General features: G+C 44.6%; 2 protein-coding genes across 2 annotated transcripts in view; one reads left to right on the plus strand and one right to left on the minus strand.

Annotated features, from left to right (window-relative positions):
• The window catches only part of cdc16 (cell division cycle 16 homolog (S. cerevisiae)), a 12,811-nt gene extending 11,939 nt beyond the window's left edge, over nt 1-872 (minus strand). Inside the window, exons 1-2 of the mRNA XM_061692612.1 lie at nt 671-872; nt 474-528 (exon numbers count right to left, since the gene is read on the minus strand). Coding sequence (XP_061548596.1) covers nt 474-528; nt 671-733 — 118 coding nt within the window. The 5' untranslated portion in view covers nt 734-872. The remainder of the gene's footprint in view (nt 1-473; nt 529-670) is intronic.
• Nucleotides 873-14,927: 14,055 nt separating this feature from the next.
• Nucleotides 14,928-24,633, plus strand: part of fgf14 (fibroblast growth factor 14) — a 67,507-nt gene continuing 57,801 nt past the window's right edge. The window contains exon 1 of the mRNA XM_061692337.1: nt 14,928-15,535. Within this exon, the coding sequence (XP_061548321.1) occupies nt 15,445-15,535 (91 nt within the window). The 5' untranslated portion in view covers nt 14,928-15,444. The remainder of the gene's footprint in view (nt 15,536-24,633) is intronic.

Genomic DNA, 24,633 nt, shown 5'->3' on the forward strand with positions numbered 1-24,633 from the left:
ATATCCATCATAATACAAAGAACCACAGCGGTGGTGTACTGCGAAACTGCTCCGGCACAAACGGGATACAGATTGTTACATTGTGCTTGACCTAGCAGACGAGCAGGATAGGTTAAAAAATAAAATAAAATAATAATAATGAAAAGAAAAGAAAAAAAACCGGCGCAAGAATTGGGTTCGTTTGGATAAGGCGGATAGGCTTGAAATAAAAACCTCCATCCAATCACGTTTGTCTTCTTTTTAATTACGTGTTGTGGTCAATCACACTTAAAAAAAGAAAACACACACTGGGAAACGAGTTGGGCTTACCACTTTGATCTTATGCGAAGCTCAAACCGTATTTAGCTCTTAGTAAGAAACAAGTAAAACACACATAGGTTGTCTAAAACAAATGATCTCTTCAAACAATTCGTTTTGACTGACAGTATGAAAATGGTTGTTGACACCGGCTACTAATAAAGTCGGCAACTTACCATGAGAAAGAGACGCTATCTTGTCGGCCCAAAACAGTGCGCTTTGGTACTGTTGCTGTAATTGCACACATGGACAAGAGTCACTCACAATGCATCACGTCGTGGTGCTTAAACGCGCACATTTAGCGCATCAGGATGCAGGCTAACCATTGCTAGCATGCGAACTCCTAACTCCACATGACATAGCCTCCTCGTACCTTGTCGATGTACTGCCGCACTCGCTTCCGAAGTCTGTCAAGGTTCATTTTAAACTGTAGCATTTTCACGCAGGTGACCTAAATGTCAAATACATGTCGTCGTTAAGAATGAAGTTGTAAGCGTTTGACACGCAGCTAAATTGAGGCGTACGTGCTAGCCTGCTAGCCTGCGTGAAATCAAATCCGCGGCTTCCCTTGCAACGGGCGCTACCGGTGCTTCGTAAAACTCCGTCGATAGGAAACGACAACTGCGTCGTCTTCGTAAAGGGTTCCTCCTGAACTACGTTTTCAGGCTTTCCCTTTAAAATTTGTATTTCATTATAACTATCTATTGATTTATTTTAGTTCGAGTCAACTCAAATGTAACACTATTTCATACTTTATGTACTCTAAAAACACAGTCCTTTGAATTTACTTAATTTGAACATGTACATAAGTTGTGAATGATTAAAACTAATGTACTCAGTGTATTATATAATATTTTGTTATACTATACCATATTGTATTATGCTATGTTATATGACATTTTATTGCATTACATTACATTATCTTATATTACAATATATTAGATTACATTTATATTCAACGCGCATTGGCTCATGATATACAATTCATTTTCACAAAGTTAGTATGACTCTTAGCATCGAAATCCCAGAGTAAATAGTATCGGTAACAAAACACGAACGAGTCAAAGAACGTTACATTTGGTCTTTGCCTCAAATGACAGTCTGTTATCAGACGAAAACTCAAATAGGGAACGCAATTCCTCATTCAAAAAGTCGATGTGTATGTGTTCACTGTGGTGGGTTAAATGCAGAGAACAAACTTCGTGTGCATGCATGCATGTTCATGGCAATAAAAGGTGATTCTTCTTCTTCTTCTTCTTCTTCTTCTTCTTCATAAACACAACAAACATACGTCATATATCCATGACGTCTGTAATTCCGATATGTTGTATCTTTAATGAATCCCATTGATATCGCTTATGAATGAACGTGTACACTGTATATCACAACACTGCCATCCGGTGGTCATATCCAGCTCTATCATTGCATATACAGTATATATATATATATATATATATATATATATATTGCAGGTCGCTAGACTTCATTTATATTGTGAGTAAAAGGAGCGCTTACTAGAAATGCACAGCTGTGTAAGACCACCATGTATCTCACTGGGTATCCTCAAATGTATACCATATACAGTATTAGCTGACTTATGAACGTCTCCTTTCTTGTGTAAACCCTGCGCCGCTCCTCTTCAAATGCGCATACCTTTTATATTTGACACCAGAATTCAAAGTATTGTGAAGGCGTGCGGGCAAAGGGTGATTCTTCATGTCTGACTTGAATTAGCGTCCTTCCCCGGCGACATTTACGTCTCAGTGCAAAGCCCTCAAGATGGCTTGAAGGCCAATAGATGGACAGATACTTTCGCTTGTATACAAGGGAATTTGTGCAGGCGTGGGATGATATCGATATCCATGTATTTGTGAATGTTCAAAGGATTTCATACAAACGCTTGCGTAATATGTGTCAATAACTTTCGGGTAAAACCTCAATGTTCAAGTTTTTCTGCATTCGTCATCCAAGCAAGAGTATATTTAAGTTTGATTGGAAATCAATTACATTTCAAACATGACACTTCATTAGTTCCAGTTGAATCCTGGGCACAGTTTCAGCCCGGAGTGGATCATTTCACATCATTTCCCACGGATATGGATAACGGAATGGATCATTTCATTTCTTTTACATTGTTTTCTTTTGGGAAAACCCTTTTGAAAAGAAAGCCCTTGAAAGACGTAAACGTCAAAGAGCGCTTCCAGAATCTTTCCACCGCGTTCTCGTGGGCGCCCAAAAAGCCGATACTATTGTAATAGTGTTAAAGTTAATGAAGCTTGTGTTTTGGTGTGCTCTTCAGAAAGGCGGGTCTCTGAGGTGGATCCTGATTTGACTCTCTCGGGGGACGAAGCGCTTCCATGAAAACCTCCTTGGGATTGAAGACCTGATTCTCTCCAACACAGTAAAGACTCTGCATTATTATTATTATTATTAATCAGTTTATTTGAAAGGGGACAATGCAATTCGATAAAACACATGAAATACACATGGTTAAAAAAGCCAGAATTAGCCAGAAGGCTAGTTTTCATCTGTAGTCCCCTGGCCATGATGTAAAAAAGCAGTAAAATACATCTACAAGACAATATAATATAAAACAGGATACATAAAGACTTACTATTAAGAGAGAATAAAACCACAAATCATTTGATCATAACAAAAAAAACAAAAAAAAACATCATAACATACTTGTCTTTTAGTGTTGGCAGCTATAGGTGTTAACTAACCACATTTTCAGTTTTTTTGTGAAGGCCTTGTATGTTGTAAGCAGTTTAACCTCCTTCCACTCACCAGCGCTCCTCACTGACCAGGCTGACTTACTGAAAGTGCTCCTGCGCAGAGGAACGAGACAGTCACCTCTGACGGAGCCTCGAGTGACACGCTCAGAGCTGTTTCTTTGGCTGATGAACTCAGCCAGAGGAGCTGGAGCCAAATCATGCAGTACTTTATCAATCAAATTTAAATCTGCAAATATGTGAAGACTGTCCCAGTTTAAAAGACTGTATTTTTTTAAAATTGCACAGTGATGATAGTGGCTTGGTTTTTTATCCATCACTTTAATTGCTTGTTTGTACAAAACTTCCAATGGTTTTTTTGCATTCTGACCAGCCTGGGACCAACTGGTTATGCAATAGTTAAAGTGACTAAAAATCATTGAATATAAGTACATTTTTGCGGCTTCAGTTGACATTTCATTTCGAATTGGACGAAGATTTGCGAGGTTTAATTTGATATTTTTACACAATTTGTCAATATGGGCTTTAAAGGAAAGCTGTGAATCTATTATTAACCCAAGATATTTGTATTGGCTGACAATTTGCATTTTTTCTCCATTAACAAGTATGTCGGGGTCAGGTGATACTCTATTTGTTTTAGTGAAATACATGCCTACAGTTTTAGAAACGTTTAGCTGTAGACAGCACTCCTGCAACCAAGTTGTGACACAGGACATTGTATAAGTGAGTTTAGCAGCAACAGTATCTTTGGAGCGACCATGAACAAAGAAAACCGTGTCGTCTGCATACATTACGCACTCTGCTTCAGAACAAACGGTGGGCAAATCGTTGATATAAAGACGAAATAAAAGGGGGCCTAATATTGATCCCTGAGGGACTCCAGAGGTTAGCCTAAGAGACTCTGATCTGTAGTTGTTAACTGATACAGATTGTGTTCGGTCATGCAGATATGATTCAATCCAGCTCACAGCTTTGTGAGAGAAGTTAAATTTTGAGAGCTTGGTAAGAAGAACAGAGTGATTTACTGTATCGAAAGCTTTCCTGAGGTCCAAGAACACCGCCCCTACAACTCCACCCTTGTCGAGAGAAGATTTTATTTTCTCAATGAAGAGGCATGTAGCCATTTCAGTGGAATGCTTGGATCTGAAACCAAACTGCATGGCGTGGAGAGAGGGGGAGCTGCTGTTTAAATCATGGACAATCTGCTCTGACACCCATTTTTCTGCAACTTTGGAAATGGCCGGAAGAATGCTTATAGGTCGGTAGTTATTCAGACAATTTGAGTCACCGGATTTAAAGACAGGGGTAACAATAGCAGATTTCTCAGGCCTTTGGAAAGTGACCAGATGAAATGGAAAGATGAATGATTGAGCCAATAGGAGTAGCAAGAGTTGAACCGAGATCTTTGAGCATGTTCGTGTCCATTCCAAAAACATCCTTTGCCTTAGATGGTTTGAGTGAATGAATTAAATCGATAACTTTGGTCTCAGTAATATTTGTAATAGTAAAGAACTGCGTTGCAGACAATGCAGGGTATTCCTTCCTTTGTTTTACTGCAAACTTAGAAGAGATTTCTGACACAGATTCAATGAAGTCGTTGTTAAAAGCATCAGCCATCACTTGAGGTTCCGTCAGGATGTTTCCATTTAATTTAATTTGCATTAGTTTTGTTTTGTTATTTTGTGTATTACCCAATAGTTTTTTAAATATAATTCCAGGTTATTTTTGAATTTCCCTTCGCACTATTCAAAGCAGTAATGAAAAAGTCAGCTTTAGATTTTCTTATTTCTTTGTACAGTATACTATTTTCATTGAGGTCGTTAGCTCATGACCCTTGATGTTTTTTACTGTTTGCGCCGCTCCTAAATGTCAGCGGTCTGCTCAGATTGAGACAAAGAGCAGCGTCAGTGCTCATATTTTCCTCAACGGTCGCCTGGGGGCGAAACGCAAGCGAGATCAGCAGGAGCGTTTCCCCACGGTCACCGTAAAGGATTTTTGCTTTTCTCTTTTTGCCCATGTGATGGAAAGTGACTAAGGCGACACGTCTCACGAGGGCAAACTGTTTAGAGGGAGCTGGATCACACTGTGCTTACGAGGCTGCTCGCTACAATCCGCACCTCAGATTTTCTCACATTCTTGATTCATGTTTGCTTTCAGCCTTAGTCAAAATAAGAAGTCTTTGAACAGTGATTGTTTTTGGGGGAAGGTGGCAAACCACATAAAGCCATAGCAGCCTTTAGATATCAGTGATATCTAACCAACCCCAACCACTGTACGTCAAGTTTGTAAAGACTCGTCGACTAATTGACTTTGCTACTCCACAATGACATCTAAAGCTTGATGTCGACTAGTCACGAATCAGGTTTTTGGCTCGAGGAGGCAAATTGCTTGTAGCAACAGATGAGTGCACCGAATGAAATGTTTTTGTCACCTCAGGTGATTTAAAGTGGGAGGACAGTGGGACATTGGTTGGAGAAGCTCCATGATTATTTACAAAGACCGCAAATACCCGCCATGCTGTGGCGGGCCCAGAACGAGGACGGAGTTTCCCGTACGGCCAAGTTGTGCAACCCTCGGCGGACTGTCCCAGCGGCGAGCAAACCTGATCCAGTTTGATTTAATGGATCCAAAAAAGATCAGTTATTTACTGCAAATAATGTCGTCATCTATCCATGCCACCGACATATAGTGACAGGCAAAACAATAAAAAGATGGCAACTCCAAAATCTTGTGTTCAAGAAAGGTCAGGAAACATCGCGTTGGACTAAATAAGGAGTCGAAAGCCCGCTCGTCCGTTTCCACCGGTCTTCTGTCAAATGGGTTTCACGGAGTCGTTACAAAGGCAACCTTGACCTTTTTGGAGCAGACACCGACACGGGAGCCGTCTTAACGGATGCCCTCGTCCTTCCTAATGGGCAAATCATCTCTGATCATAATCACACCATTCCAACTTAGAATATTTGATTCGAAACAAAAGTACAGGCAAAGAAACACATTTTTATTTCACTAACTGCAAAGGCAAGGCTGACTCTAACTCAATGTGAAAATCCTTCCTACCTGATTCATCAAAAGCAGTTTTTAAAGGCAACTAATGGATGGCGGAATAGAGAAGGACTCTAAGGCACCGCACTCTCCATTAATTCCGCCGAGCTCCACCGGGACGGATTCTTTGACTCGGAAGTAGGCTTTATGCGCCCGCCCCCGCAACCCCCAAAAGTGGCTGTTTTGATGACACTTTAGCACATACACCACGTACTTCCCACTGAATGCAGCAAGTTTGGCCCAGTTTTTCTTCATACTCAGATAGGTTGCTGCTATAAAAGGCCATAAATAATGAAACAAAACAGACTGGAGCGGCCGTTACATCATGGCAGAATGACTTACAAGGGTAACAAATTAGCAGAGAACCAAGCTACAGCGGTACCTTGAAGTTCCAACCTTAGCTTCGGCCATAAATTCGGGGGAAAAAATGTGCCGTAAAGTTCCCAATCTTTTTGGAGGGGAATCCATCATCACACGTGCGCCGTCAGCACGAGACTTCATTTTAGCCAGCACCCACGGAAAACTAGTGCGTTGTCTTTTCCCTCGGCTTTTTGCAACATTCTTTCTGAAAGACTACTTCAGCCCAGTGAGTGTTTCAGTTTTCACGAAAGTTGGAGATGGTGGCCAGTACACGTCAGCGTTGCTTCTGTCGAGCTATGTTCAGCACAGTTCCAGCTTTTATTTTGGTGAAATTCTACTTCCTGCTTCCGGCTTGATAGAAGTCAGTATCCGCCATCTTTTTACGATCAAACCGCTTCGATTTTAATATTGACCGGTGTTGTGCAATTGAGTCCCTTTAATAATAATGATAATACATTTGATTTATATTTATAAGGCACCTTTCATGCCACTCAAGGACGCCGTACAGGACAACTAAAACACAGTTCAAATCCATGACAATCAAATATCAGTAAACAAAAATATGGAACGGTTTGCAACATAGCACCAAGTATCAGGACAACAGTAGTGGCAGAATAAAAGTAGGGAAGAAAAATCAGAGTCAAAAGGCTTGTCTAAAAAGGATGCGTTTTCAAGTGGGTTTTAAAACTGGGTACGGCGTTCCGAAGCCGAGCAGCAAAGCGGCTGAAGGGACGATGAGGCAGACCGGATAATGTCTCTGATGTGGGTTTGGAATGACAGGGTGCTGTCGAGGACGACATCCAGAATCTTAACCTGGGGAAGGCGGAAACAGAGAGGTGTCGTCAATGTTGCGGGTGAAACTGGGGTGTTTGGCGAGGATGGATTTGGAGCCTGGAGATGAGGACAATCGCAGTTTTGTCACTTTGGAGTTTGAGAAAATTGGAGGACAACCACGATGAGATTTTCTGGAGACAAACACGGAAGGATAAGGGTGGGAAGATGGAAGTAGGTTTGAATAAAAGGTAGAGATGAGTGTCGTCCAGGTAGCAGTGGAAGTGGATGTTGTATTTGCGGAATATAAGACCACGTGGGAGGTGGGAGATTACAAACAGAATGGGACCAAGGACTGAGCCCTGGGGAACACCAGAGGAGATGGGAGATGGTTGGGATAAACAAAGCTCCTCAGTTAACTTCAAAATAGTTTCTTGGCAAAAGATCATGCCAAAGTATTTTATTGTTTTTCAGGAAATAACGGAGGACGGATTCCCTCCCCAAAAAATCTGCCAATAGGTGAATTTGCAAATGCCGAACCGTGAACATGCTGGGGTTCACTGTATGTCCTAAATGTATATTAAGTTACTGTCTTTTTTTCACAAGTACTGTACAAGAGTGCCCACTCCAACGACCAGAGAAAAATGCATTGTGCTGTAACATTTTGTATACGTGGCCTGCGATTGGCTGGCAACCAGTCGGAGTGGGGGGGCTCGAACCGACCTGCGACCTGCGGCCCTAATGAGGACAAGCGCTATAGGAAACGGATGGGTCGAGGTATTGACATTTTTAGGAAGATTGTTATGTGCACGGCAATATTTGTACTGCATGTCCAATGTTTTGGGGGCGCTGTTCCATTTTAAAATAATGATGCTTGAACAGAAATAACTCACAACTCTCCTCCGACTTGTTGCATTCAATTCTAATGTTAGACTTTGTGTCTCAGGTCTCGGATAAAGACAGTGTGAGGAACACTACATGACGGTTCGCTACTCAGGCGGATCGCGACGAAAAGAGGGAGCGGGAAATAGCTTAACTATTGATTATCTTGTTGGCACCGTAGGAGCCAATCAATCGCACGGCCGCCCATGGCCGTACATCTGGGGTGCAAACCTTGTGAACGTAGCCCAGTAACCAAATGAAATGTACATTACAGTATGTAAAGAGCAGAAAGCATGCCACCGGCAAATTAAGATGGAACAACCCAATAAACACTCAAACCAAGCTCTGAAGACAACAGCGTTTTGTTAAATGTATTAATTGGATAGTTTCATTGTAGGCGGCACGGTGATGACTGGTTAGCACAGCTGCCTCACAGTTCTGAGGACCGGGGCTCAAATCCCGGCCCCGCATGTGTGGAGTTTGCATGTTCTCCCCGTGCCACATCCCCAAAACATGCACAGTAGGTTAATTGAAGACTTTAAAATGCCCATAGGTGTGAATGTGAGTGCAAACGGTTGCTTGTTTATGCGCACCTGCGATTGGCTGGCGACCAGTTCAGGGTGTACCCGGCCTCTCGCCCATAGTCAGCTGGGATAGCCGCCAGCACGGCCGCGACCCGCGTGAGGGGAAGCGGTACGGAAAAGGAATGTTTTATTGCACAAATTGATATTTTTTAAAATGGCCGCTAATTGCAAATGTCAACAAAACCAGATCTTAACTTTGTTATTGGAGATTTTGGAGAAATGTTTACCTAAGTAAGATAAAGGAAACACCCAATTAAAACAATAGCTCAACATACACAAGGTGGTCAAAACAATCCCCATTCACACTAACCTGCAAAAATGACAGGAGTATGTATAACATGTCAGGCCACTATTGGACGAAGTTACATCGCAGACATGCGCACCAAACGCCTTCCATCCAGGATCCGATCGGAAACAGTCGTTTTAATAACATTCATCAGCATAATGTAAGTGGTCTCAATCTGACGTAAAGAAATGTAAGTACCGTATGCAACAAAGTAGTGTTGTCAAATGTTGCGAAACGACTTGGAGACTTTGTCTTGTCCTGTTTACGGTCTGGTTTTGGAGTCTTGATCAACAATTGGACCGTAGTTACCTTGAAGTGTCCACTGGACAACCAATTTTTGGTTATTATATTGTTGAAACAGGATAACCTGTATGATCAATTAAGTCATGCTAGTCACATTGCATCTTTTTTCTTCGCAGTTTAAATTCTTTATTCTTCTGTGATTGGCTGCCATCCTGGCTGCAGGCATGCTGGGTAACACGGATGGGACACGTTCGACTCTGACGAATGCAGGTCGGATTTTACCTGACAGCGCTTACCGTAGCGCGGGCAGCAAATGAGTGATTAGCTAACAAAGCTTTAATTTAAACAAAATAAATCAATCAATAAATAAAATAAAAACATTGCAAAGCCATAGTAAAAATGTGAAGCTGCCCATTTATCTCCGGTTTCCCCAGAGGGAGCAAAAAGGCCGTTACGGCTCACGGGGGGCCAACAATCAAAAACAAGTATTGTAATGATCCCTGACAAGATCGTCGACAATATCCTCCAGGGTGCAATGATACTTTGCATTGCCGTGGACGGATCGATGCGGAGGATGCGTAGAGGCCGAGGTCCAAAGATCGTCCACTTGTGCTGATTCCACACTGAATCCATTTAACCTCATCACAATAATACTCATGCAAGAAAACCAGGCTGTGGTTAGTGAAGGGTTGAATGCAGCGCTGTTTTTACATGGCGATCAATCATGGGCCTTCCAGCACTTGAGGAAAACTAGAACACTACACTCTCCATTACCGTACGATGTGCAGGAAATCTGAAACTATCATCGTTTACGATTTATTGTAAAACAGTCCCAACTGGAATTGCATTTGCGCAGGAAAAATGATCCGATTGCAATGCTGGCTATACAGCGCATTTCCAAAAACACTGGCCCCGTGCCATCCACTGATGACAAACAAGCACCTCACGTAAATAGAGGCATCCCTTTTCTATCCATCCATTTTCTATGCCGCTTATCCTGGCCAAGGTTGCTGGTGTGCTGCGGCCTATTCCACGGTAAAGTACAAAAAAAACAACACCCTAGATGGTCGCCAACCAATTGCAGGGCACATATACTGTATGAAAAACCATCACCAGTCAGGAATGACGAAATAATAACAGGATTTTCATCAAGGCAAAAGTGCATACAGTAAGATTACGATGCCGTTCAACAATTTGGAATAAAAACCCACACGCAAGCTTCTGATAATTAGAGGCACACCTGTGGATGTATTGGATCTAGGCACATCACAAACACACTGCTTCTTTGTCTATCTTGGGAAAGGAAAACAAATAAAATCAGTCAAGGTATCGGGAAGTGTATTGTGGACTTGCACAAGTCTGGTTCATCCTTGGGTGCAATTTTTGGAGGCCTTGAAGGTGGCACCTTAATCTTTTCAATACTGCTCAGGAAGGAGACAGGGTCCTGTGTCCCAGAAATGAACATGCTTTGATCCCCAATGGGCATATCAACCCAAGAACAAAAGCAAAAGACCTTGTGAAAATACATGTCCTGTGGTCTGACAAAACTACAATTGAACTGTCTGTCCATATTGAGCATTGTCACATTTGGAGGAAAAAGAGGGAAGCTTGCAAGCCTGAGAACACCATCCCAACTTTGAAATACGGGGGTGGCAGCATCATGACGTGTGGTTGTGTTGTTACAGGAGGGACTGGTGCACTTCACAAAATAGATGGGGGAGGAGGAAAGAACATTATGTGGAAATACTGAAGCAACATTTCAAGACATCAGACCGGAAGCGCAAATGGGTCTTCCAAATGGACAATGACCTGAAGCATGCCCGTGGGCACCATGTTGGTGACCCCAGGCTTAAACTATTTTTTTTTTTTTTTTTTTTTTTTTTTATAAAAATGTTTTTTTTTCATATGAACTCATTCACACAATGATGATGATCACATTTTCAACTATCGCGTTGGGTCTGGAACATACAGTAACTCCTGCACTGACTTCATTCAATGTACAGCATTTCTCAAGTGCTTTTTTATTTATTTTATTTTTGTATTTTTTGTGTACAGTGCATTTAACATGGGAAGTAACGGGGGGGGGGGGAAACCAAAAGCTGTGCCCGTCTCAATACGGGTTGGTTGCATGTCTTTCAACGTTACCCTCACGAAAATTATCGGTGAGTTGTCAGCAACTGAGCTTTGTCCTGAACGACTGACGGGTCCTCTTTCAAATCCTGGCACACAAAATGTCTTCTGGCATCCATGCAGAGGGAAAAACCTCACTGACACATGTAGGGTGGATTCACCTGGCAGTCAGTGCGCAAAAACCAAATACAAAAAAATGGTTTTATCACTTGATTTGTTGCCAATTGTCAACGCTTCGGTGGCGTGCCTTTATAAATCAATGACCCAGCACAAGTTAACACAAGGAGGGAAACGCACCTTTGTCTCGGGCCGTGATGGAAAACCTTGAATTCCTTTGAGGAATGTCGTCATGCGGCGCAAACAGCAGCCACGAGCGACACACAATAGCCTTTTTGTCCTCGGAGATGGATGAACTCGACAATGGGAAAACAGCATGCATCCATCCATCTATCGATGAGTATAGGCCATACATCATGCTGATCTTTATCATGATGCTCGGCTACGCTACAGAAATGACACAGCGCCGTGTAAAGATGACTAATGGAAATGTAAGCTACTTAACACGTGGCGCACACCTTGCCTCGCTTCGCTGCCGTCGGACTCTCGCCGCCCGCATCGGATCGTAACGATTCCCAACGTTATTGCCGATGTGACGGCGCACAAACGGCATGCAGTTGATCCTTTAGGGTGCTGTCATTAAAATACTGCTTTCGCACCACTGACACTTGGGAGAATACGCTAGACAGTACCGACAAAGCGTGAGTGTTTTATGGGATCGGCAAAACTAAAAATGTAACAGACAAATATTGTAACCTGACTATGGGAAATTATGATACAGGTTGTGTATGCGGTCATCTAAGTTTCCGAAAAAAATATATTGGAGACGTGACGAGCGGAATTATGGTCTTCCTCAACCCCGTTCGTGAGGGATTACACAATCCGAAGTGAGGCACGGACGGCCGCGCGCTCTATTTTCGTGACTAGTGTAAATCCAGCGCTGCACTTGGCGTAACTCCGCGAAGAGGCGGGCAAGACCCGGTTTTGGTCATTTCGTGGACTGGCGTTTGCTTCCTACTGTATATATGAAAACAGATATCCTTCAGCTACTTTCTACAAAAAAGTCAGGCACATATTTCATATTTCAATAGAATTTTAAGTTAAGTTAACTTCTTTTCCTTTGGGCCTGTCCCCTTAGGGGCCGCCACAGCGCGTCCTCCTTTTCCATGTCAGCCTATCTCCTGCATCCTCCTCTCGCACACCAACTGCCCTCATGTCTTCCCTCACGACATCCATCGACCTTCTCTTTGGTCTTCCTCTCGCTCTCTCGCCTGGCAGCTCCATCCTCGTCATCCTTCTACCAATATACTCACTATTTCTGCTCTGGACGTGTCCAAACCATCCATCCAAGTCTGCTCTCTCTAACTTTGTCTCCAAAACATCGGCCCTCGGCCGTCCCTCCGATGAGCTCATTTCTAATTTGATCCAACCCGGTCACTCCGAGATCGAACCTCAACATCTTCATTTCCGCCACCTCCAGCTCTGCTTCCTGTCGTCTCTTCAGTGCCACTGTCTCGAATCCGTCCATCATAGCCGCCGGCCTCACCACCGTTTTATAAACTTTGCCCTTCATCCGAGCAGAGACTCTTCTGTCACATCACACACCTGACACCTTCCTCCACCCGTTCCAACCTGCTTGGAGCCGTTTCTTCACTTCCTGACCACACTCACCATTGCTGTGGACGGTTGACCCCAAGTATTTCAAGTCCTCCACCCTTGCTACCTCTTCTCCCTGTCGCCTCACTCTTCCCCCACCACCCCTCTCATTCATGCATATATATTCTGTTTTACTTCAGCTAATCTTCATTCCTCTGCTTTCCAGTGCATGCCTCCATCTTTCCAACTGTTCCTCCACCTGCACAAGATGTAATCCACCTGCGTGCTTCTACCTGCGCTCTTGTAGGTCACCCTATGTTCCTGCTTCTTCTGGAAAAACGTGTTCACGACAGCCATTTGCATCCTTTTCGCAAAGTCTACCACCATCTGTCCCTCCAAGTTCCACTTCTTCACCACCCCTAATTCCTTCACCAACATGTCCATTACAATCTGCACCAATCACGACTCTCTCTCTCTCTCTGTCTGGGATGCTCCGAACTACTTGGTCTAGCTCCTTCTCTTTCACCTCTAGGTCACATCCTACCTGTGGGGCACAGCCACTAATCACATTACACGTAACACCCTCAAGTTCAAGTTTCAGCCTCGTCACTCGATCTGATACTCTTTTCACGTCCGAGACATTCTTACCCAACGCTTCTTTTCAAATAACCCCGACTCCATTTCTCTTCCCATCTACACCACGGTCAAATCATTTCAAGCCTGAACCCTAAACTTCGAGCCTTACTGCCTTTCCACCTGCTCTCCCGGACACACAATATATCAACCTTTCTCCTCATCATCATGTCAAGCAACTCCTGAGATTTTCCTGTCATAGTCCCAACATTCAAAGTCCGCACATTCAGTTCTAGGCTCTGTGCTTTCCACCTCTTCGACTTCGACCCACACTCGCTGAGTTTCCGACGGCGCCCCGCAGGTCGAGGGCGCCGGCGGCGGACGTCGTTCACCCGGGCCACCACCGATCCCGTATGGAATTCTTTGGACGAACGCTCATATTTGTTTGGCAAAGTTTGAAGCCGGATGCCCTTCCTGACGCAACCCTCTGCATTTATCCGGGCTTGGGACCGGCCTACAGTTTGCCCCCCGCAGGGCTGCATTAGGATTTGAAGTTGAACAATTCAACATCATGTTTTCAGCTTTACTTTTATAGAAGTTGGCTTTGCAGCATTTCGCAACAAAGAGACAAGAGTTTACGGAAATGTTGTCCCTTATATGGAACCCCGACTGAAACACATAAGTAAAAAAAGTTGTTTTGGAGCAAACAACCTTTACTATGTTGCGCTAACTAAATTTCAAAAATTCCTATATTCAATTTTTCCAAATAAAATGATTGTTTTTGGCCATAAAGTTGTATCCGTACCCACACGCACAGAGTGTGAGTAATGTTGTCTGCTCTGCTTGAAACGTGGCCTGAACTCAATTTCATGATTTGCAATGGCAAAAGTGGTACAATGGCGAAGCGAAGAAGTCTTCAACACCCAAAACGCACTTGAGATCGGGCCACAGCGACCGTGGCCGTGAGTTGCTGCTGACTCTGCGATGGGGCGCAAACCACGTGGTCACGTCATGGAAAGCCACTTCCCAGCGTGACCCCTCCTCCTCCTCTTCTTCATCCTCCTCCTCCTCTTCGATTTCCAACACAGGCTGGGAAGTGTATAAATCAAAATAAAGACATCCAAAGAAATCCTCACGTGTTTTGATACGGCTGCACTTGTGTGTGTGTGTGTGTGTTTTTGAAGCGTGGCATCGACAGACACGCCGGGGTACGCAGGCATCGCGACGACATGCCAACGTGTGAGAGGGAGGCGAATTTTGGACTCGTGCAGGGGTCTTCATAGGATGCAGCCTTCACTGGCGCGTGACGCGGTGCTGAGCCACACTCTTCCTCTTCCTCCTCTTCCTCCGCCTCCTCCCCTTCAGCTTCAGTGATGAACTAACCGCGGCGATGGTTCTCTCCTCCTCGGAAGAAGCTCGCCGTCTCTTATTGTTTTAGTTGTGCGTGTAGCGTGCGCGCGCGCGTGTGTGCACGTGTATGCGTGTTGTGTGCGTGTGCGTGTGTGTGTGTGTGAGTGAGTGAGTGAGTGAGTGTGTGTGTGTGAGTGAGTGTGTCTGCATGCTGGCGTCTCCTCCTCGGTGCGACACATGCAATTAAAAGAGTACCTCTTCTACTTGAGGACGCCACAAGAAGAAGAGAAAGAAAAAGAAGAAGAAGAAGAAATCGTAGCATTGTTACGAATTAAGCCACGTGAGAGAAACACAAGAAACCCCGCACAGGCAGGATCTACGATTTGCCCCCCTTCTTCTTCTTCTTCCTATATGATACAATTAGCAGGCGTAACGTGGAGAACTGTGCTGTCATTATTGCTGCTATTGTTGTTATTATGCAAGCGCAAGGATCTCATTTGTCACCGGGTGTTTGAGACACTGGATTCGCCCAAATCAATCAATGTGGTTTCTTTGGAACATTTTCAGCAAAGGAACGCATATGCTGCAGTGTCTTTGTGGCAAGAGTCTCAAGAAAAACAAGAATACAAGTGGTAAGTGGCAGCGTTGTTATTATGGCTATCATCATTAGGATTACACACTAAGTGTGCGTCTTTGCTGTATTGCTCCTTCGCTGTTTATTTTGTGACCTAGCCTGCAATGCTATTTATGCAGTGTTGCAGAGGCACACACACACACACACACACACACACACACACACACACACGCACAATGGAGGAGGAACAACTTATTCTGTGCATCTACTATCAGGTTTTTGGACCAGTAACAGGCTACACCACAACACCTGCAACCCCCCCCCCAAAGTAGCTTTTATTACACAGTTGTTACATAGTTGTTACACAGTGAGTTCTGGTAGGTAGGAGTGGCGTCTTATTTCAGTTTAAATGAAGTCCCTTGAATGCCACACTAAAATACCGATGTACACAACTGCATTTTAAGAGCATTTGCAAGTCGTTCCCCACCCCAAAGTTGTATTTGTCTAGTGGGCCGGATTTACTGGGCCCCGACATACCCCATGTGCCGTGCGTTGCCCACCCCTGCACTACATGATGCCATCCTGGTTCGTACTGCAGCAGCAGCAGTAACCCTCCACTGCAACACCACTTCTCGATTAAACGGGCCCCCGCCAGCAACACAGGGCAATGCAGTGCTTTTTTTGGGGGGGGGGGGGGGGGGGGGGGGGGGGGGTTGTGTATGTGTGTGCCAATGCAACAATGCAATGTTTATTTCAACAGGCTGAAGAGGGGATGTGTTGAATAAAAGTGCATGTGGTGGTGTGTGTGTGTGTGTGTGTGTGTGTGCTGTGCGGGGCTACTTGTTACTCCATGCAGCCTGGCGAATGGAAGATGATGAGCTCAGCAGTACGGTGCAGCTGCACCGCACATCAGCATCTGACTGCATGGAGAGACACTCTGACACTGCAGGAGAAACAGTTGAATTCAAGCACAACATTAGGCACAGCCCCGCATCATCTAATGGCTTGCAACCAAATTCAGAATGATGCAGTGCAGCGTGCCACAAACCCCACAAATATTGTTAAATGAATGCCAACCAAGCGTCTATCGGAGCAAGGCACTTTTTCGATTGCGTGTATCTCACTAGGCTGTGCAGTTGTACCCAACGGTTTGGCCAGTGAATGATCGCGATCCGTTTTTATACCATTCGTTTTTCCCAAATACGGATTGAACAAGTCGGCCCTTGGGTGAACACCAAAAAAGTTTACTTGACTCGAGCGACATTGGCACAACTCGCTGCTTGCTGCCATGTCTCACAAATTGAAAGTTTCCATCTCTTTACCCAAGTTGAGACGTTTCTTAATGTCTCCTCTGAACAGCGTAACTAGCAATATATATATATATATGCCGAATTCAGCTTGACTCCTCTACTTTATTTGAGCTAGCTTTCGAAGTCACGGTTAATTTCACGAAACAGAGCACAGGAACACGTGCGTTATCATTTGATGGACGCATTTAGTCTTTCCGTTGTATAGAGCGGACTCCGCTATTCGCCGAGGGTGGAGACCAAGTCCGTCCGTGAATAGCACATTTCCGAGAATGACTTACATTCCCCTAAAAGGGATTATAATTGCCTGTATAAGAATAACTTCAACCAATGATTCTCAAAGTGCGGTACGAACAAAGTATTACATTCAGGTGATGTATGCAGGCTTGTAGGTTTGTGTATATTTAATATGTGTGCATTTGCCTTCGAATGTGGACCAAGGAAGTCGTCGGTTGCTTGATTTTAAGATCGCATTATGCAACATTTCTGTAAAACTGTCAAAATGAAATAGGCGGTTGATTCTTCTTGAGCGTTCTGCTCTATCTTTTGAGTGAAATCGGCGTGGCAAGACGCTAACATTCCAGACTCAAGCTCGCGGGAATGCGACGCGAGACCCTCATCGAGGCCACGTGCTGAGCACACGAGCCGGGCTAGCTCATTACAGGGAAAACTAGGGTCGGAATTTCTGCGGAATCAGCAAGCCGGACTCGAATGAAGTCGAGCGACAGCGTCAGACGGCGTTTGAAGATAACCAGTTGAGCGCTTTACCTGTCAAACAAATCACACAGCGCTTCAAACCAGGCTGCGTGTTTTTCTCGTCATAGAGACGCGGCAGCTGCTCACGAGGCCTCATTTGCGAAGGCCCAGATGCGGTACTCCACATCTACGTCTGTATTTAGAGTAACTCCGCCTAAACTGCGGCGACACGCGGAGGCAAAGCCGACAAGTCCGTCAAGCTCGGGCGTACGCGATGGGGAATCGAGTGCCGTTCGAGCTCCGTTTCCAGTCGGCTGATTCACTTCTCAACTCGTGGACCGTTTCACGTTTGAAGCTTGTCAAAGTGTGGTACGAGTGCCACTAGTGGTACGTGGGCTCTGTCCAGTGGTTTTTGAATGGTGAACGAAAAAAAATGTAGTCGACGCCACCATGTGGAATGTCTATGATAATAAACTGAAAATACCCGTCCCTTATTCTGTTAATAACTCTGTTCTTTAAAAAAAAAAGGGTGATTTCAAGTGTTTGGTCGTCAGAAGTTTCGTACCCGACGGGTGATCTGAAAAAAAAAGGAGATTTGCGATTCTTTGTTCGGTTTACCTTCCTTCCGGGGTTCGAGCGCGGGTAGAACTAAGAACATGCGGGTCGCACGGCAATTGATATTAATAGCAATACAACAACATAAAAAAATATATATATATCAGGGACTTGAAAATGTCTGAATAGTAAAATAAAAGCAATGAAAATAATCAGGGACTTGTTCGTTTACATTTTTTTTGAAGCAAAGCAAATCGAAGCACATGCGGGTTAGATCGTGAGTGAATTGTGATTAATATTAATTGTAACATAACAGCAATAAAAATAAGAATACGGACTGGGTCGATTTTTGGAGTAGTAATGAGTTACTGAATTTTAGTATGCTCATCATTTTTTTGGGAACGTGTGTGTTCCTGAACTTTGGAGGTCCCTGAAAGCACCGTATGGATGTCTGGGTGAGAGTTGCAGGTGATTGGTGTAGAATCGGGAAGTAGGCAGCTGTAGTCGGTTCGTTTATTAGAATGATGATGCAAAAACTTTAACGGATGAAAACGCAAATGTTTTGCACAGTTCTTACCGGAAATCAGGAAGTGGGCTTTCGGCAATGTGTCGTTTGAGTCTTGACAGTCCGACCGGTTCATTTGTACTTTATTAAGTCGATTAAGTAATGAGCCAGCTGAGTGGAAGGAATCGAGCTCGAGTAAGTGCACCCCCCCCCCCCCCCCCCCCCTTGTGCCCTTGTGTGAGCGATGACGCAACGTCGTCTTGAAACTTTGCAAATGTCACTTAAACGGCGACTGTGGCCACGATGAATGGCCGCGATGTAACGAGGTCAAGTCATGTGCTAAACGTTGCAGGATAAGGTTATGTTATGTGCTGAACTGTCCTGTGGGATGAAACTTTGATGGGCACTCATTGAAACATAAACGCTGTTGTTTTGTCTGATTATAAAAAGGAAGCTGATGGGGCTCAGTATTGTATTTTCACTTTATGCCGGTTTCCCCTCAGTCTTTTTCATGATAATTGTGTTAACCAAATGCACATCAAGTCTGAAGTCTTAATGCTGTAATTCAACGCAAGTGTGATGTCCTTTTCTTTGAACCACGCCATGCCCGGCGGGTACATTGCCACCGATCTGTCTTTTCTTCTTCCACGAGTCGCTGCCAGATGAAACAGGACAGAACAGTTGAACACATTTGATAGATTTCGTCATTGCAAGGTGACCAGATGTCCGCTTTGCCCCGGCCGGACACGTCGACTTTTTGGGACCTGATAAAAAAGTGTCCGAGTGGGTTTCTCTTTCGGTACGACATTCTGACTGCGGAGCATCTTTGCAGTCATTTGAATGTCGACATGTCGATCATTACAAGATGCAATGAGGATTACCCTTAGCACCCATTTATCACTTTGGGGTAGCACCCTGTCACCTGCCAAATACATTTTATTTGGATAAAATATATAATTACAATTGAAATGCCAGACAAGTCTAACAATCAAACTCCAACAGTGAGTCAACCAAATGGCAAGCTTGCTTGATTTGCACTGTATACGTATTATGAATTGTACATGGATGTGTTTCGCGCTTAAGACCGAAGGCAGCCATCCATGCCAACGTCTTTTCAAAATCAAAGTTCTCCCGGTTAAAAAGGGCGCACCGATGCCTGCATAATGTATGCACACCCGTTAAATTGGTAGCAACAGACCAAGAAAGGAGCGGTGCTAAGGAGCGGCTTAACACGCAAACACAACTCCTACAATTAAGAGAGGATGGCAGAGTTGGCTAAAAATACCCGCCTCCGACCAGCATGGCACGCTGCGAGAATTCGTCACAAACATGAACAATTGCATAAGCCGGGGCCCTTTCATATCCATTTCATTTCATTTTTTTAAAAACTTGTTCCATGTAGTTATAGTAGGTTTAAAAAAAAAAAAAAAAAAAAAAAATTCTATTGCCCCCCACCACCTCCCAGAAAAGGGAACTTTGTAACCATAACAATGTTTGAGCTGCTCATCATCGGCTCACGTTCACACAACAAATTGGATAACAAGTTTTAAAATCAGAAGTCAAGGATAATAGTTTGTTCAACAGTTGTTCAAGTTACTGTAAAAAGGGGTTTGGTAAATGGTTATTATTTACTAAATATGACAATCTTGGTACAGATTTGAGCAAGAATGGTGGAAGTTGACACACATGATTTGCTTTCATAAATGGGTGTGGCGGGCCGGTTGTGGCCCCCGGGCCTTGAGTTTGGCACCTGTGGCTAACATTCCGCTGCGGGTCAAGTTTCTGTTTAAGGTCACGCCTTCTTGCGACGTCAAAAATGGCTCATTTTACATGTTAAATATTTCCACGCAAAACAGAGCCAATACTTGTTTGCATACCTCGCTGGCGTTTTATTGGCCAGTCGACATGTCAATCGTGATCGGTGGGTTAAACCCATGACTGATCGCCAGCCGATCGCAGTGTTCGCGCACACATCTTTCTTAAGTTAAATAGCATTGAACTGTAACAACAGTACAACAAATGTATGGAACTGGGGTCTTGTTCACCAGTGAGGGAAGAACGGAGCGGGAGATCGACAGGCGGATCGGTGCGGCGTCTGCAGTGATGCGGACTTCGTATCGGTCCGTAGTGGTAAAGAAGGAGCTAAGACGCAAGGTCGATCTACGTTCCTACTCTCACCTATGGTCACGAGCTGTGGGTCCCGGATACGAGCGGCCGAAATAGGTTTCCTCCGCAGGGTGTCCGGGCTCTCCCTTAGAGAACGGGCGAGAAGCTCGGTCATCAGAGTAGAGCCGCTGCTCCTCCGCATCGAGAGGAGCCAGATGAGGTGGCGGGGGCATCTGATTCGGACGCCTCCCCGGAGAGGTGTTCCGGCCACGTCCCGCCGGGAGGAGACCCGGGGGACGACCCGGGACACGCCGGAAAGACGACGCCTTTCGGCTGGCCCGGGAACGCCTCGGGATCCCCTCGGAAGAGCTGGATGAAGTGGCCGGGGAGAGGGAAGTCTGGGCGTCCCTGCCCCCGTGACCCGCCCTCGGATAAGCGGTAGAAAATGGGTGGATGGATGGATGGATGGATGGAACTAGATTAAAAACTAAGTTGAAGCTAATGTAACAGTACGCACAGTTCAAACATTTAATTCAGTGATACTGTCGCATACCTCTAGAGGGAGCCCGTGAACCACACATTTGAAATCCCACCAATTCCGATTCTTTGACTCAAGAGAATGAGAACACCGATTTTGTTTGTTGTGGCGGTTGCAGAGGTGTTTCGCTGTCGGGCCTTTTGGAATCGCGGCAGATGAAAAGGTGTCGAAACTGTTTGACGAAACTTCTTCTTCTTTCAGCGCAAGGTGCAAAGCAGTCTTGCCGAATTAAAGTTAAGGATCGGGGAGTAGTCTGGAGACATCACAGCTAATGTTGTTGTGAATCAAGTGTGGTTTCCATGGTAACCACTTCAAAAAGTGGGTCATGTTATCCCGCGGTAGTCCATTTAATGTGTCTAACGCCTCACAGATATCGCTTTAAAACATCTATTCAAAGCTATTTCAGAAAAGTGAAAACCGGCATTGTGAATAGCTGACATTCCATTCAATGGAACGTCCCCTTCAAATTGTCAGTGAAGAGCATCGAAACAGTTATCTACCTGTGAAGTGAGCCAGCTGCTCCCAATGAAAACTACAACGGGATTCATAATACAATGTCGGGGTCAGTGGGTGACCCCGACATTATACAGTAGCTTGTATACTCTGTGTTCCTCAACATCCGTGTTCTCTCATAGTGTATTTCTTTCGCTGGTGCAAGTCTGCCTATTTCAAAGCGAGCGCATTGTTAAAAGTCAGCGGGATGCCGACACGGACGACTTCCACAGTTTCACGAGCATGGCGGAGAAATCATTGTTTTCGAAACAAGCCACAGACGCTTTTATGAAATGAAATGCACGTGTAGCCTGCTAACCTTACCCAAGCAAGGAGCAAATCTAAGTAAAGATCAACGTTCAGCTAAGCTTGTTTTACGATATAGTGCCTTTTTCTTTGTCGTTTGTTTGCTTTTGTGCCGGTTCGCTAGCTAGCAACCAATCAGAGTGGGAAATTGTCACCGACGGGCGACGCCGTTTTGCATCTTGAATCTGCCGAAAACGCAGCGCGAGTCACGTATGAAAACTACCCAGCGACGACGGCTAATTCATTTAGTGCTCCCGAAAACCGCACAGGCTCCCTGAGTACTGTGCCCCCCCCACCCCACAAGCCGTTCCGCCGCCGCGTCCACAACTATCCACGTGTCCATGAATTTTCGGAAGCGCTTATCCTCACGCGGGTCGGCGGCGTGCCGGCGCCCATCTCAACTACTTACTCATTAAGCGATCCCGCAACTTCCGGGCTGGGACTCGGGAGGCCACCACGCTACTACGACATGTACGATGACACGCCAGCCAATCGGTGCGGCATGCACGCGTCACGTGATGCATATTGTGGTAACAAAGGCTTTCGGGTAGATTTCACTCCATTTTTTTCTCGGTAACACTTTTGACTGTTATCGAATAGGTATTTCAGGGTACCTTAACTATCTAAAATAATCGCAACTTTTAGATGATTTTTCTAGATTATATTCACCGCTTTCCGAAATAGTTTTTTTAAAGTGTGAGGAGTTGAGACCTCCGCTTTGGCGGCACGATTCTGCTCAGTGCAACTGTGCCGCGGAAACGGCAGTTCAGAACATTCACAGGGTCCCATTGAATCAAAATGGTTTGGTTTATTGATGAATATAAACTTAAATTGACATGAAAGTAAACGGTCCATGCCGATGATTTAGCGATGTCCTCCAAAACAAACGCCTCCTCTTGGTGAGTGTGTCTTTGTTTCTATTCTAATGCTCTCCTTCCCCTTCAGTATTATCACACATCTGGCTGCCATCCAAAGTCAACTTGTGGGTTTTGTAACCGGCAAAGATATATTGCAGCAGCACAAAGACTTATGTCTGCCTCTGAAAAGCACGTGTTCAAAAGTGACGCACTTTCAGTGTTTCTTTCGAATTGGCTTGAAGAACATTACAGTGTCGTCTACCTAGGGTGAGGGCAAGAGGCTTAAAGTTAGGGTTAGGGTAAAGCACGTTGATGCGCTATCTAAATACATTTGCTTCTCCTGGCTTTACCAAGATCGTTTGTGGATAGTCGGCGCCGACAAAGGTTTACATTTTTCCGCGCTGTATCACCTTGGCGACATATGCTAATACTGATGCGAGAGGAACACGACGATCTTTAAAGGAGACATATTCTCCATTTATTTTCGTAATTTCAGACGGCTCCAAGGTGTCCGTGTCAGACAAATGGCATTCGTGAATCTTGTGGCTCTTACTGCAAAAGCATGGATTGTATTTTCCCTCGTGGAGTCAGACAGTACTGCGCCACCAAGCCGCTGAATTGCACTTGTCAGCTCGTGCGTGGATCCGTGTGCAGGGATGTGGCACATGCAGCGGACACATCGCTGTAAACTGAATTGGATGAAATGCATTGAGGAAAAAAAGATTGCAACAGGCGCCTATGCTGTTTATTACACGGGACGAACAGTCGAACACATAAATGCAAAATGAAGACACTTGCGAGGAGCGTGGACGAGAGGCTAACGCTTGACTAACCATGTGGTGAACAGCCAACCAGGCTGACTCCAGGCTCCTGACGTCACTCACTGAACCCTCTTGACTCGTTCACTGCCGTGGAAGTTTATGTTCACCGAGCGGAATCCGACTGCTCGCTGCCACCGACGAATACATTCGTCAAATATGTTTTTCAACGGGTAGGCCTGGAAGAGGCGCGACAGTTGGGAAGTTTGTGAACCGCCGGAATGACTTACAGGTCCGATGACGGCGTTGCAGCGCTTTGACATCAGCACGGCTTTTGAGAAAAAGATCAAGATTAGGCGGTGAGTCTCGGCTTGTCACGTGGATTGCGAGGGAGAGAAATGCCAACACGCGCGACGTTTAGGCACCTGACGGTCGAACAGAGTATGCGCCGCATACGTATGGTGTAAACAGTATGGAAAGTGGGTGTCTCGATCGTGAGGAAAAAAGAATGCGAAACGGCACGTGAAAGAGCCACTGACGTTCAACTTGGCCTGTTTAGTATATCTGTAAATCGTTTATTATTTAGCCAATAAAATCCTTTTCTCACTCTTGTTTTTTTTGTGTTACAGTTTGAGGTGTCACAAAAGCAAAAAAATATTTGCGTCAAAGTAAGTGTTCTACTTGATGTGTTAGGGTTCACGAAAAGCTTTCTTTTCTTCAGAAACTGGTGTTTTGGGTGAAACCAGCCGACGTTTTACTAAGGGATATAAAAAGCTAGAAACAAACTTTTATTTTCGGGTGAAAGAAGATAATCTGCTCTTTGTCTTTCTCTTATATCGTTGCAGAACAAAATATTCTGGGGGTCTTTGAAAGATCAGACAAAATACATATAAGCGACGTTGTCAGCATTTTGATTCTGTGGACTCCATTTTCAAGCATTAGTTTTACTTCAGACTGGAATCTCAATCCATTTTGAACTCTTAACTACGATTTTGACATTTTTTTCACCAAACGTTTTTCACCAAAAAACAGACTT

The sequence above is a fragment of the Phycodurus eques genome, chromosome 12 (genome assembly GCF_024500275.1).
Source record: "Phycodurus eques isolate BA_2022a chromosome 12, UOR_Pequ_1.1, whole genome shotgun sequence".
Lineage (NCBI taxonomy): Eukaryota > Metazoa > Chordata > Actinopteri > Syngnathiformes > Syngnathidae > Phycodurus > Phycodurus eques.